Consider the following 14811-nt stretch of genomic DNA (forward strand, 5'->3'; position numbering starts at 1 on the left):
CTCAATGAAAACCTGTTCTACAGTGCTCAGGACCTCAGACTGGGCCGCAGGTTCACTTTCCAACATGACAATGATCCTAAGCACACAACCAAGACAAGACAGGAGTGGCTTAGGGACAACTCTGTGAATGTCCTAGAGTGGCGTAGCCAGAGCCCTGACTTGAACCCTATTGAACATCTCTAGAGGGACCTGTAGATGGCTGTCCATCGACGGTCGCCATCCAACCTGACTGAGCTTGAGAGGATTTGCAAGGAAAAATGGCAGAAAATTCCCCAATCCAGGTGTGCAAAGCTTGCCGTGTCATACCCCAAAAGATTCGCAGCTGTAATTGCTGCCAAAGGTGCTTCAACAAAGTACTGAATGAAGGGTCTGAATACTTATGCCAATGTGCTATTTCAGTGTTTTATTTTTAATAAATTTACAGCCATTTATAAAATTCTGTTTTCACTTTGTCATTATGGGATACTGAGTGTAGATTAATGAGAAAAAAATGAATTTCAACAACTGTAAAATCAGGCTGCAGCATAGCAAAATTGACAAAAGTGAAGGGGGTCTGAATACCTTCTGAATGCACTGTATATAGCACAAAAATCATTTGTGTATGTAGTTATTTCACATATTTTAAATTAAGTACAATGGTAATTAATCCTAATATTACATATAGTACTCATGTCTGTCATGAAAAACGTAATTTGTAAAGGAAAAATGAAACCAAAGTTATTAATAAGATATATTAAAATATCAATAGTTCCTCCTATTCATCCCTCCTGAAAAAAAACCATAACTTGGCTTCAATTATCTATACTCATCTTGCAAGTTAGGTCAGAAATTTAAAACACAGACATCATTTAAAGAAATGAATGTAAATGTATTCAAATCATTCAGTTCCAGACTGTATATCCGATAATAGAAAATACTGATCAATTTCAGGAATTTTAATCCTTAAATAGGCAATTTCCATTATTGGAAATTCCTGAGTTTATAAAATGTCAAATGGTAATCTAATTTCATTAAGATCAGTGAAAAGATTTGGCATGGTTAAGAATAGGCCGTAGGTAGCATTTTCATGATTAGATTAAAGGAAGCAACATCCAGGCAGATGTTCAAACAGGGTTTGAAGTGTGTGTGTGGGGGGGTGGGGAGTGTTGAAATGACAAATCTGGAATGAATATGCATCATAGGTGCAATTTTCAGGTTTGAGACGCAGGCCTTTGCAAGTGTCAGTCAATTTTTGCCAAAAGTATCATCTACAGCATGGAGACCAGAAGAAATAGAGACTTAGTACTCTATTTATATACTAACTGCTCTATTTATGCACTTAGTACTCTTAAACCTCATCGCTCCATCTGTCATTGTGATCTGTACACCATCTACATTTCAGAATTTTTATCGTAACTCCATAACATGTTTTCTTTGGCCTGGACTTGAGGTACTTAAGAACATATGAAATCAAAACATACTCCTCATCTTCATTAAATTCCATTCCAGAAACCAATCAGACGGCCTTAATTCTATTACATGTTTAAATGTATATACTTCAATGTTTTATGTAAACTCTCATCCATTTCACTCTAGTAAACTGTTGGGCAACTCTGTCACCCCCAAATTAGTTGCCACTTAAACTAGTGAGAGGTTTTGTTCTGCTTCCTGGGGTGGTGTCCACCAGCTGCCCACAAGACAGGCAGCAGTCAGTCGCCCTAGGCACCCTCTTTGGAGTGGAAGTTGTTTTGCCCCTAAGCATTGACTAAATCTGAAAAAAAAATCCAGACAACTAGGTGAAAAATCCCGACCACCACTAGATGACAGCAGAGAGTTATGGATGTCTCTATTTCTTTGCTGCCATCTGCTGTTGTCCCTAGTCAAATTGCCCTGGCTACTGCAATGCAACCTACCTCCTGTCCTACTTTCACCCATCACCTTAACCTAGCAAATGCCCATGTTCCATGATGGCTATATGGTGGGCCTGCAGCAGATCATAGGCACATTGGGTGGTATTAAAGCCTGAAGGCCCAACCGGCTCATCCTGTCCTGTTACTGCAGGCCCAAGGAAGCTGCCTGGACTTCTTGTACTTTCTGCCTATAAGCACCATAACCCACGGCTACAACTGCTGAACATGCAAGCTGCAGACCACAAACCTCATACAAGCAGATAGATATCAAAAGGCTCTTCCTTTAACCAATTTCCACCAGTTATTTGAAGGGCATACCTTGAAATAAGGATAAATAAATAAAGAATTCCATTACATAAAATAAAATCTTTCCTCTGAAAAGATTGCAGAACATCAGCTTAGAATGATACGTGATATTCTATCTCCTCTTTCCCTTGTTTTTTAAAATGACAATATTCTCTCAAGCATCAATTTTGATGGTGGGGGGGGAGGGATCGGACCAAAGCAAAAACATCTCAGTCTTTTGGGGCAACTACTTCTCTCTTTCCTTGGGCTGAGACTATTTCTACAGGCCATAGACTACTGGATTTTATTTTCCATCCTGGAAATAAAAAGCTCCATGAATAATAATAATACTAAGCTCCTCAGATGCACCAACAGAACTGACAATTTGATCACCGCAAAGGGTATCCAGAAAGACAACTATTGTCATAATCCAAAACTGGGCTCTTTTTTTTAAAAAAAAAATCAATCCTCATAACTGAGACTAAATGACAGCACCTCCAGCATCCTCATTATCTGCCCTGCAAATGCTGCCCTGAGAAACAGCAGCAGAAACACCGAGCCTAAAGCAGCCAAAGGACCTACCTTCCATCATGGTGGCAGAATTGCATTCCTCAGTTTCTACAGAGGCTGAAAAAAATACGGGAAATTATGACTCCAGTTGAGCAGATGCTTCATGTAAACTCTCAGTGCCGGGATCTCAGATGCATCGCTGGTGAAACTGTCAGAGGGGGAAGGAAAAAAAAAAAGGAAGGGAGGGAGGGAGGAAGGGAGGGAGGAGGAAAGGAGAAGAAATATGGGGAATCAAAACAGAAGGAGAGTGGGCTAAGGCAAAAGGCAGGCCATGGATGCTGCTGTGACTGTATCACCTACAGAATCACAGAAAGATGCTGAGAGAGAGAGAGAACGGGTAAGAGAGAGAGAGAGAGAGCAGAGAGGAGAGAAAGGGAGGGAGGGGTGGTGGTGGAAGGAGCCAGCTTAGCTCACACACTTGCTGCTAGCATCTCAACCAATCCCTCCAGCTTTCTCACTCGTCACATGGTCCCTTGCTTGCATCTCCTGACACAATACCCCTGGAGAACACAGGAACCAATTTTTTCCCCTCTTTGCCTCCCTCGCTTTCAACATGCATGCCCAGCCCCTCTGGATCTCTCTGTCGTGATGCGTTTCCCATCTCTATCAGCTTCTGGAGCAGCACGTTTGATCAACAGATCCTGCCAGGAAGGTGGAGGGTGGGGGGGGGGGAAAGAAATCAATGGAATCAATGGAAATTAAAAAAACAAAAAACCAGGTAGCAAAAAACCAGCCTGAGAATTAGAGGCTGCAATGCAATAATCAGGCTTGGGAAAGCCAAGATGTCAGGTTCTCGTAACAGAGGAGCTGTTAATGTGGTTTCACATTTATGTGTTGGCTGATGAGCTTCTCTCTCTCTCTCCCTCCCTCCTTCCCTCCCTCTCTCTCTCCCCTCCCTGTCAATCTCTCTCCCCCTTCCCAACCATTCAGGAGAAGAATCAATTCATATGACGTCACATCCCAATTATCCCTAGGAGGAGGATGCAGAGGGAATTTCATCGAGGCCATCTTCCACGGGAATCTTGAAATTAATTTCGCTCCTAGTGCATCCGTGCCAAAGGGCAGGGAATTGCCACGAAAAAGGAAACAAAAGGCCCAGGAGAAGGATTTTCACATCAGCAGCCTTCGAAACACACACGTTTCCCTGCAATGCCAGTGCAGAGGAACAAAAACAAACAAACAAACAACAAAAAAACAAAACCCAACAACCACACTCTTCATTCTCAACTCAAAAATATTTTTTTAAAAAAACAAAAAAACCTGGGATTTCCAGCTGAGCTTTTTATGACTCCCAGCTCTTATCCTGCAAAGACACCAACAGAGCTACTACAGCCTCCTCTAATTTGGAAAAATTGGCACATGCAAGGGAACAACAAACAGGTGATTGTTTTCCTTCTGACAAGCCAAACTGTTTTCAATTAGGGAGGGGAAGAGAGAGATGCAGAGCTGCTTCTAAGCATCTCCAGTTTCTCTTTTACCTCCTTTCCATGACATCCATATTTAATCAAGCCCGATAGCATTTCTCTAACCGCTGCTATTTTTTTCCTCTATGGAAATTTTTGCATAGGGCAGGAGCACTCTTAGCCTGGGCAGTGGCTAGAAGAAGTTAACATTTGGTTCATTGAGAATTTGTTTGAGATGCTCTTACTGATTTGGAAAAGCAAACAGCTTCCAGATGACACCAGGATTAGAAGAACTTGGTGAAGCTGACAGACAAATATCTTTTTTTCCATTTGTTTAACTGTATATATTTTGCTAGAGGATCTATTCTGACAAACCGGATCCTACATATTTCCAATGACCTGTCTTGCACAAGGGCTTTGAGGTCTTTTTATTATTATTATTATTTTTGCTCTTTATCTGTAGATATTTTTAAATAACACAAATCCCAAGCAGATAATTTAATTTGGGTTTGGAAATTCAGGTGCATGGAATTTGAATTTGCAAATTCTCATTCAGGACAAGTTTTGATGACTCAGAAAGAATTTCAGATGTACAACCTCCATTTAAAAAAAAAATTATGTACTTTATCTTTAGATTCAACCCAGTTGCATCTTGATAGTTTACAGAGGAAGAATCCAAATAAAAAACTTTGGTAGATGCTGAACCTATATTTTACAAGTCAGAATCAGTAAAATATTCAGTTGGGATAGCATACGCTAAACGTATGTATGTATGTATGTATGTATGTATGTATGTATGTATGTATGTATTTCTCTTTAGCCAGGTTCTTCCTACGTAAACCAAGATTTTTATGCAGCCCTAGTTCAGTGAAATCACAATCCACTAGGCTTTCTAGGCTTTTTTCAGGCAGCCAGCAAGGACCCTGCTGCCCAATGGTGCTTGCTGGCTGCCTGAAAAAAACCCAGAAACTAGTGGATTGTGATTTCACTGAACTAGGGCTGCATAAAAATCTTGGTTTACGTAGGAAGAACCTGGCTAAAGAGAAATACACATAAAGGCCTACGAAAAGAAAAGAAAACATATATATATACAGACACACACACACAATATCATATATATACATATATATATATATATATATATATATATATATATATATATATATATATATATATATATATATATATATGTTTTCTCAGGTTTTCGCGTGTGTTTGTATGTAGGTCTTTGGTTATTCGGGTCTTCTCCCACGTAAAATTGGAAGTGTCTTGGCGACGTTTCGACGAAGTCTCATTCGTCATCTTCAGGCTGGTGTTCTCGGCTTCGTGCTTCCAGGAGCAATGTGAGATCGCAGCTGTCTCTTCCTTTTAACTGCTAGTGGGGGTGTGAGCTGATTGGGTGGGAACTTGGCTGTGTTCTGATTGGGTGGAGGTGTGTTCTGATTGGTTAGGGGCTTGGCTGTGCTCTGATTGGATGGGGGGTTGGTTGTGCTCTGATTGGATGGGGGTGTGTTCTGTTTGGGTGGGGGCTTGGTTGTGCTCAGCTTAGTCTGAGTTGCAGGGGGATTTGAGCTGGTGAGCTGCGTTGTTGTTGTTTGGCTTCGTGTTTGTGACCGTGCGAGCTCTTCATGGTGGGTGTCAGTCTGCTTCATGTATGGATTGGAGGGGTTTAAAGTGGCTAATGATGCAGCTGCGGTTTGGCTTCTGGTCCTTGGTCGTGGCTCATTATCAGTGTGGGTTTGAGTCTGCTTTCTGCGTGGATGTGTGGTGGTGACATCCTGTGTGGCTCTCGTGAGTGTGGGTCTGGTGTCATTCGTCGTGTTAGGGACTCGTTTGTCAATAAGGGCGGGTTTCCAAATGGCTGGTAGGCGGGAGGTATCGTCTCATTTGTTCATGCTGTGTGGGCGTTTTTCTATCTCAATGGCTTCTCTGATTATTCTGTTGTTAAAGTGTTCAGTTTTGGCGATAGTTCTGGTCTTTTTAAAGTCAATATCATGTCCTGTGGCTTTAAGGTGTTGGACCAGGGAAGAAGTTGGTTCCTCTTTTCTGACTGAGTTCTTGTGTTCTTCTATGCGTGCACTTATTCGTCTGTTGGTTTGTCCGATGTATGTGGTGGGGCAGGCGGTGCATGGGATTTCATATACTCCTTGATTTTCTAACTCAATTTTGTCTTTGGAGTTCCTTAGGATGGTGGATATTTTTCGGTTTGTGCAGAATGCTGTCTTGATGTTATGTTTGTGGAGGATTTTGCTTATTCTGTCTGTGGTGCCTTTTATGTATGGGAGGAGGGCTTTGCCGTTTTCTTGTTCTCTGTCTTGGATTTTAGTGGGGGTTTCTTTTTGGATTAGGTTGGTGATCTTATTTCTTTGGAATCCATTGGATGTTAGTACGTTAGTGAGAGTGTGTAGTTCGGTTTTTAGGTGTTGTTCGTCAGCTAAGCGTTTTGTTCTGGAAATGAGTGTCTTGGCTACAGAGTTGATCTGGGCAGGGTGGTGGTGTGAGAGTGCGTGCAGATAGCGGTTTGTGTGTGTTTTCTTCTGGTAGATGGTGTGTCCTAGGGAGCCATTGGATTTTCTGTAGACTAAGACATCCAGGAAGGGAAGTTGGTTGTTCGCTTCTGTTTCCATGGTGAACTGTATTTTGGGGTGTAGGCTGTTGAGGTGTGTGAGGAAGTTGTCCAGTTTTTCTTTCCCATGTGGCCAGATTATGAAGGTGTCGTCCACATATCTGAGCCAGAGTTTGGGTTTGATCAGATTTTTCTAGAGCTTGGGTTTCAAAGTATTCCATATAGAGGTTGGCAATGACAGGTGAGAGGGGTGATCCCATGGGTGCTCCAACAATTATTATTATTAACAAATAGAAATTATACACACACACTCCAGAAATAAATCATAACATTATTGTAATGACAAAAATAGAGCATAGCAATAACAAAAATAAAAAATAAATGTAAGTGTTGATGCAGCAGGTAAACCATTACTGAAACATTTAATGAAAAGCTCATTTTTTAAAACAATCTTCTGGAAGCCATCAAGTAGATAGGGTAGCCAGATCTCCAAAGTGAATCTATATTTAGGGCATGTATTGAAGTTTGATACTCAGGGAGAAAGAACTGACTGTCAGAAAGAAAAAGGAAGTAAGTTGTGAAATGTGAGCAGAAGAGTATAAAAAGTATGTCTCGAAATGAGTTAAGGGCCTATAGCTGTCCTTGCTGAACCAGCTATGTCAATGGACCTCATTGCAATGGGTTGTTAATGTAAGTTGTATTATTATTGTTTATGATCCAAATTATTACTGAAATAAACCTCTGAATCTCAAAGTAAGAATTATTGGTTTGTATTACTGTCTTCTGTTTCTTTGATTGGATTTTTCCATGACAGTACCATGTGTTTTATTATTATGGATGTTATTACTTACCATTATTTTAAGTAATATTTTTAACACTATTGTAAACAGTGATAATTCTTGTCTATTGCTGGTCTGTGACCGTAATAAAGTTTGTTTATTTATTTATTTAGATCTCCAAAGTGGGATTTGTGAACTATGAACCAATGTCTTCTATCATACATGTTTTTCATCGCCTGGGTGTGTGAGACTACAAGGAATTGCTTCCTCAATGCTTTAATAAATCAGGCTAACAGTCTGATTAATAAATCAGATTAACAGTCTTATGGGTATCCAGGATTTGCAGATGGCACTGAGTTTTTCAAGCAATGGTGATAGACCCATGGTGCTTCCATTGCTTCAAGAAATCCCCATTTTTCACCTATCATGGAGGGATGGTACTATTAAAGCTATGTAGTCTAAGAATAACTGCTTAATAGCTATTGCCCTTTAGTAGCTATCTCCATATTCCTCTCACAATACAGTTATTTGGGAATTGCCATATTTATACAAATTTGGGAATCCTTATAATATAAGGTGACACATTTTTCCTTCAGTCATTTGTATGTCTTTGCCTTCTTTTTGCTCAGGTATGATAGGTGGATCAATGCGGTGTGAATGTGCCCAACATATATGTAACACTATTCATACATTCTATATATGTAGTGGAGAAATGTGTCTGTAATGCTATTGCTTCCTATTTAAGAAAAAATTGTCACTTTTCAACAGAATCAAAAACATTAGGATTTTTGAATGAAGGAAAAATAAAGTAATAAGAAACTGAAAAAGAAATATCGAAAAAATAGAAAAAATAGAAAAGAAAAAAAAAGAAAAAAGATTTATATTTTACCCTTTCTCTCTCTCTCTAAATTTATATCATAATTTCCTTCTTTATATAAGCTACCCTTTCTAATCTTCAAATCTATAAATCACATGTTCATTTTTCTTTTCTTTTTTCAGCAAAAAACCCACAAAGGGTTTCCCGTTACTAATAAATTTAGTTATTGAGCTTTCACTAGCCAAACAAGTTAATTTTGCTATCTCTGGTAGTTCTGTCATCTTCACCAACCATTCCTCCATGGTGGCTATTTCAGAGTCTTTCTGTTTTTGCATCTAGAAGAGTCTCACAGCAGTAATGGAATATAAAAATGATCTTTGTAATTGACTCTTTCTAACTGACTATCCATTAATCCCAGCAAGAAAAGTTCTGCAAGCTTACAATATCTTAAGGTCATCTTTAAGATACTGAGTTACTTACAATATCTCTCAGTCATATCTGAGCAGGATCCAGAGAGAGATGGCAGGAACTGGCCTTGGAGAGGCTGGCAGTTGGAGAGAGAGGGGAAGAGGGAGAGGGAGGGAGGGAGGGGGAGAGAGGGGGAGTTATCTCATATGTGGAATTTTACCAGAAGATTGTGAGTTCTAGTCCCACCTGAAATGCAAAGCCAGCTGGGTGACTTGGACCAATCATTCTGCCTCAGCCCCAAAAAGAAGACAATGGCAAACCACATTTGAAAAATCTTGCCAAGAAAACTGTAGGAACTACTTCAGGCAGTTTCCAGAAATCAACGCCGACAAAGGCACAAAATAAAAATAAAAACCGCAAATGTAGAAAGTTCCAAAGTGTATCATTTTGAAGCACAATGAATGAATTATAAAATAAATACAGTGTCTGCAGTCACGATGTTCCTGTAACTCTTTAACACAGCAGACCCAGTTCCTGCTGCAATTCTTCGATTTTTCTTTTAATTTCTTCTCAATTCAATCAAAAGTCTCTTGGCGGAACACTTGATTTACTAAGGACTCTCTACATAACAACCTCTTATTCTACTGAAAGCTAAGGGTCTTATTTCAAATTAATTAAAGAACAGAAGGCATTTTAGTAGGATAAGGGTACACACATTGAAGAAATCTAGATGCCTGTTGGAAGCAAAGAAGCTTTGAGAAATGCAAGATTTATGCAGTCTTTCTATACAGTAGAAATGCCCTGCCTCTCTCTCCTCCCTCATGAAAAGAACTTAACTGGACTTTACAAGCTAACCAACAAGAAAGGACGATTATTTTGCAGAATGGTGCTCTACGGGAGTCATATTTAAGATTTTGTTATTTAAAGATGAAACCACGATTAGCTGCTTAAACAGTAGTAAAGGAAAATACTTCAGTAAAGCACATTTGAAATATTGCTTTCATGGAATCTACAATATTTTATTGTTGTTAATTAACTTAAATAAGAAATACATTTAATTTTAAGGATAATACATATCTATTGTCTAATTACAGAAAATAACAGGTATTGAACTCTTACATGAAAATAGCTAAATTTTGAAAAGAAAATATACACACATAATTATTTATTAGTCGCATTTCTATGCTGAGTCCCTAGACGGCTTACAGCAAAAAACAATGTGAACAATATCCCGTAAACTTTTTTTAAAAGAAAACATTAAAAACCCATACATTCCATTCCATGGCCAAGATCTCCGTAGCGAGTCTCCAAGATCTCCGTAGTGAGAACAATGGCCCCAGGCCTGCCGAAAAAGCCAGGTCTTCCCTGCTTTCCGGAAGGCCAATAGGGTGGGGGCGGTCTGGACCTCAGGAGGTAATTGGTTCCAGCAGTCACAGAGAAGGCCCTCCCCCGCGGGCCCACCAACCGACATTGTTTAGCTGATGGGGCCCTGAGGAGACCAGCTCTGTGAGATCTTACCAGTCACTGGGAGCTAAGTGCTAGAATGCGATCTCGAAGATAACCTGGCCCTGAGCCATGTAGGGCTTTAAAGGTAATAACCAACACCTTGAATTGCGTCCGGAGACCGATAGGGAGCCAGTGCAGCTCGCAGAGAATTGGTGTAATGTGGGTGTACCTAGCTGCATGTTCATTAAATTACAACAGGATGTTGGACAATGTTTCTGAAAAAGAAAAGTCCAAATATTACAAAAATACCTTTTCACAATATTAGTTTGATGGTTGTGTCTGCTACTGCTGCATTGGTGTCAGAAGCACCTACCAAGGGGCTTCTGGGTTGAAGGATTAGCCGGTGACATCACCATTGCCCAGGGGACTCCCAAGGGTGTTTCTTTCACATCCCTGTTATTTTCCCACTGATGTGGTACCTCTTTAACTACTTGCATTTGCATGCTTTCCAACTGCTAGTTTAGCAGGAGCTGGGACAAACTGGAGGGAGCTCATTCCTTCACGTAACCCACACTCTTAAGTTTTGAACTGCCAACCTGTCAGCCTCTCAAAGGTCTTCTGACTCAGTGTCCTAACCACACAAGCTACCATGCTCCCGAGACTGGGTCTGTTAAGAGTCATAGATCCAGTCCCCCATCCTCAACAGTAGCCTTAAATTCCCAATTTATGTTAGCTACCTCATAAGAAAAGAAGGAACAAACCACAAATATGCACACTTGGTTTCTTGTTAAAAGTTGGGACACTACTAAGTATCTATTTATAGTTCCACTTTAGTTTCAGTTCCTCATCTTTATTTCTTCATGAATTTCTAATCTATATTTCAAGCCTTAGAAAGATGTAATATGCCAGTGAAACATGGACACTACCCTTACAATCGATACAAAAGCTACAAGTGGTGCAAAGAGCCATGGAAAGATACATGGTCAGCATTACAAGACAGGAGAGAAATACCTGCACATGAATTAGAGAGAAATGAAAGAATATGGTATCATCAAGAGAGTAAAAGAATTGAAATGGGAATGGGCTGACCACATAGCAAGAAGATCTGATGGCAGGTGGACCAAGGCAGGGATAGAATGGATCTCACTTGATAAAAAGCATCCACAAAAAAGATGGATCGATGACATCAGCAAGTATTGTGGGCCCAATTGGCAAACAAGGGAACTAAACAATAATTTCTGTAAATGCAAAGGGAAAGATGATAACAATCAGCTTTTTGCAAAGGCAGTTCTTTAAGACATAATATCCAATATTTAGGGAAGGAGATAAAGCAAAAATAAAAATGTTAAAGAACCTGAAGAAAGAGAGAGAGAGAGAGAGAGTGGAAGGGACTGGTTGTGCTGTTGTAATGGTATGTGGAAATGACCTTAGGAGACAGAGAGAAGAGATGCAGCCAAGGGAACAAATGAAAGGCAACTTTGTCTGGAGCAGGAAGGTGGATGGGGCAAGCACCTCAGAAGAGTCCCTCCCTAGTTTTCTTGGGCTGTAAAAGGGAAGGAGGGAGAAATATACACGTGGCCATGATTCCTGTCTGATTTATCGTGCAAGGCTGACATCTAAGTTATTTTTAAACTGATGGTTCCTTGACTATGTTTCTTCCCCCAGTCGCATTTCTACATGCCATTACAGATATTGAGTTACTATACACTGTTTTAAGAAACATCCCTGCTTCAACTTGCTCCTTGGTATAATTTCGTTTACCTTTTTAGACACTGGGTAGGATAGATATTCTTCAGCCACTAAATTGTTACTGTTTCACTGGACGTCTTTTAAAAAGAAGATAGGATATTATATGTCAGAGCACACTCAGTGAAGTTTCCATCGTGCACGCCAGGAGCATGGCTGATTGGTTTCTAACTAATTCATTAGAAAATATTCCACAAGTTTAGATCTGGGCATCACTCTGTACACACACTTAAAGGGAAGGAAAGTAGAAAGAGAATGCCCTTCTTTTCTCCATGTCATGTGGATGAAAGGTAGTTGGGAGATTCAGCATAGCTCTTGTGGGAATCTCAGCTATTCCAATGCCATGCAAGTTATAGATGCTTATGCTCACAAGTTTTCACACCTTGATCCAGGTGGTACTTTTTAATAGTACCAGCCATGCAATCATAACATATTTAATGTTCTGACTCATCATCTCTAAAAGATACTAGTAGATGGTTCAAGTTGAATCCTTCCTTCCTTCCTTCCTTCCTTCCTTCCTTCCTTCCTTCCTTCCTTCCTTCCTTCCTTCCTTCCTTCCTTCCTTCCTTCCTTCCTTCCTTCCTTCCTTCCTTCCTTCCTCCTCTCCTCTCCTGCTGTGGTTGACAGTATTAAAATCCACTGAGGGATCAGGAAAACAAAGATGAATGTACCGCCTCCATTCCTCTCTGCCACAGGTCATCAACAAGTCTGACCAAGGCTGCTCTGTGCTAAATCCTGGTCTGAAGCCCACTTGAAACAGATCTAGATAATCTGATTCCTCCAAGGACAAAGGTCATCATGAAGAATATCTATCTATGTGGTTGCTAGGAAGTGAACATTATTTGATGGCACATAATCAATTGATTATTATGAATGTTCTACACCAGGGGTGTCAAATTCAAGGCCCAGGGGCCAAATCCAGTCTGCAATGTGGTTAGATGTGGCCCGCAAGGCTGCCCTGGAAACAGTGAAGGACTGTCCCCCAGCGCCTCAGCGCTGGCCCAGGTTGGCGGGGCACTGATCTAAAACTTGGTAGCGGCCATCTGGGCCTGAACACTGTCAGCCTTAGATCCACAGGGCCGCCCTGGAGTCAGCGAGGGGCCACCACTGCCCTATGGGCACTCACTGGAGACAATGGATCCCCCCAGCCCCACCCGGGCCACCACAGGCACCCCCCCCCAATGTGAGCAACATTGAGTTGGCCATGACCATCCCGGCCACAACCACCCGGCCCCACAAGGTCATCCACAACCCTGATGTTGCCCTCAATGAAATTGAATTCGACACCCCTGTTCTACACCAATAGGACATAGCACAACTCTTTAGTAAATTATCAGGATATTCAATTGATCAGAGCAAAGTTTTGTAGTCTTCTAATAAACTTTCATGTATCTATAGAAATCTGTGAAAATTGGGGCTATCTTTATATTTGAATTTTCTTAAATATCTTGGAATAATTATTATGGAAAAATGCTTTATTTGTAAATGCAATTATTTCAAATTGTGTATCTCATATTAATATTGAAATAAATATATGATTGAAATTCTCAGTGAGTTTTCAGGGAAAGACAAAGGTTATAAATATTCCATGAATCATCCTTATCAGGTGTGCATTGTTCTTAATAGAAAGGCAGAATAAAAATATTGAAATACCATTAAAACATGCTCTATCTCTACTATTCTCAATTGTCATCTAGAATTTAGGATGTTCACAGTCCTGACATAAGAAGATGCACAGCAAAATCCCTTGGATTATAATCTGAACCTTTAAAGAAGGCTTTGAGGTTTTGCAGCCTACGTATAGAAACGTAAAGCAAACTGAATTCACCACAAGGATTTTTTTTAATTGTCAGAGAATCATCAAAGCCAAGAATGAAATTATGTTTTACTAGATGTGACACATCCTGCTCAAGCAATTCTACCTTTGCTGCTTCACTTACATCTCAAAGTGATACTCCCTGTCTTGTTATCCTGCTAAGTACAAGGAGCTTTACATTCTGATAGGAAGGGATTTGCTAAATAAAGCTCAAATCCACCAGCTTCATCTCCAGTCAAAATATAGTGACAGTAGACACAAAGAGCACAAACAAAAACAAGAGAATGATCCATGCGTTTTGGGCTTTTTTTCAGAAGTAAAAGAGTATTCCCACATTCAGTCCTGACAGCTCAAGAATTGATTAGTGAAAAAAATGACACACAATATATGTCTTGGCTCTAAATCTAGATAATGCATTCAAAATGAAGCCATGTACTATACATCATGGACATGTTTATTGCATTCCTACCCTATTATTCAGTTCAGCCCATTTAATATGTTGCATCTAATGCCTTTGACCTTTTCGAGCATTCTGAATCTGAAACATCTCATATTTCACGCTGGGCACATTTTATTCACCCTCGTATATGCACACTGAAAGAAAATGCTGACTTTCCTTTCTAGAACTTATGATAATCAAATCTGACAAATACCATTTGACAGTAGCTATGATCATCCCTCTGTAGCAATTAGCGCCTACTGAACGACTTCCAAGCAGACAATATTGTTATTGGTTTCCAATGGAAATTGTGTGCCATCCTTTTCAAATGAAAAACTAGCTTATGATAAAATCAGAGCAAAAAACTATATATAAATTTAACCCATCAATTGGTTTCCCTCTCAAAATGAATATAAGGTTACTCCTAGTTTTACCAAGTGAAAGAGAGAACAAGAGCACCCAAGAATAAACCTACAGGAGATTTTTTTAAATAGTTTTGTTTTGCAATTTTTCTCATAATTTTTCCACAAGAAGAAGGGGTCAAATTATCCTCCAAAGCACCAGAGGGCAGGACAAGAAACAATGGTTGGAAACTAATCAAAGACAGAAGCAACCTGGAATTAAGAAGAAAGTTCCTAACAGTGAGG

At 40.0% G+C, this 14811-nt stretch overlaps 1 protein-coding gene across 1 annotated transcript in view; it reads right to left on the reverse strand.

Annotated features, from left to right (window-relative positions):
• Nucleotides 1–2783, reverse strand: part of SGIP1 (SH3GL interacting endocytic adaptor 1) — a 125002-nt gene extending 122219 nt beyond the window's left edge. The window contains exon 1 of the mRNA XM_070939480.1: nucleotides 2757–2783. Within this exon, the coding sequence (XP_070795581.1) occupies nucleotides 2757–2766 (10 nt within the window). The 5' untranslated portion in view covers nucleotides 2767–2783. The remainder of the gene's footprint in view (nucleotides 1–2756) is intronic.
• Between the last annotated feature and the right edge of the window lie 12028 nt (nucleotides 2784–14811).

This window comes from Pituophis catenifer, unplaced genomic scaffold, assembly GCF_029215685.1.
Source record: "Pituophis catenifer annectens isolate HBS135680 unplaced genomic scaffold, rPitCat1.0.hap2 SCAF_3, whole genome shotgun sequence".
NCBI classification, from domain to species: domain Eukaryota; kingdom Metazoa; phylum Chordata; class Lepidosauria; order Squamata; family Colubridae; genus Pituophis; species Pituophis catenifer.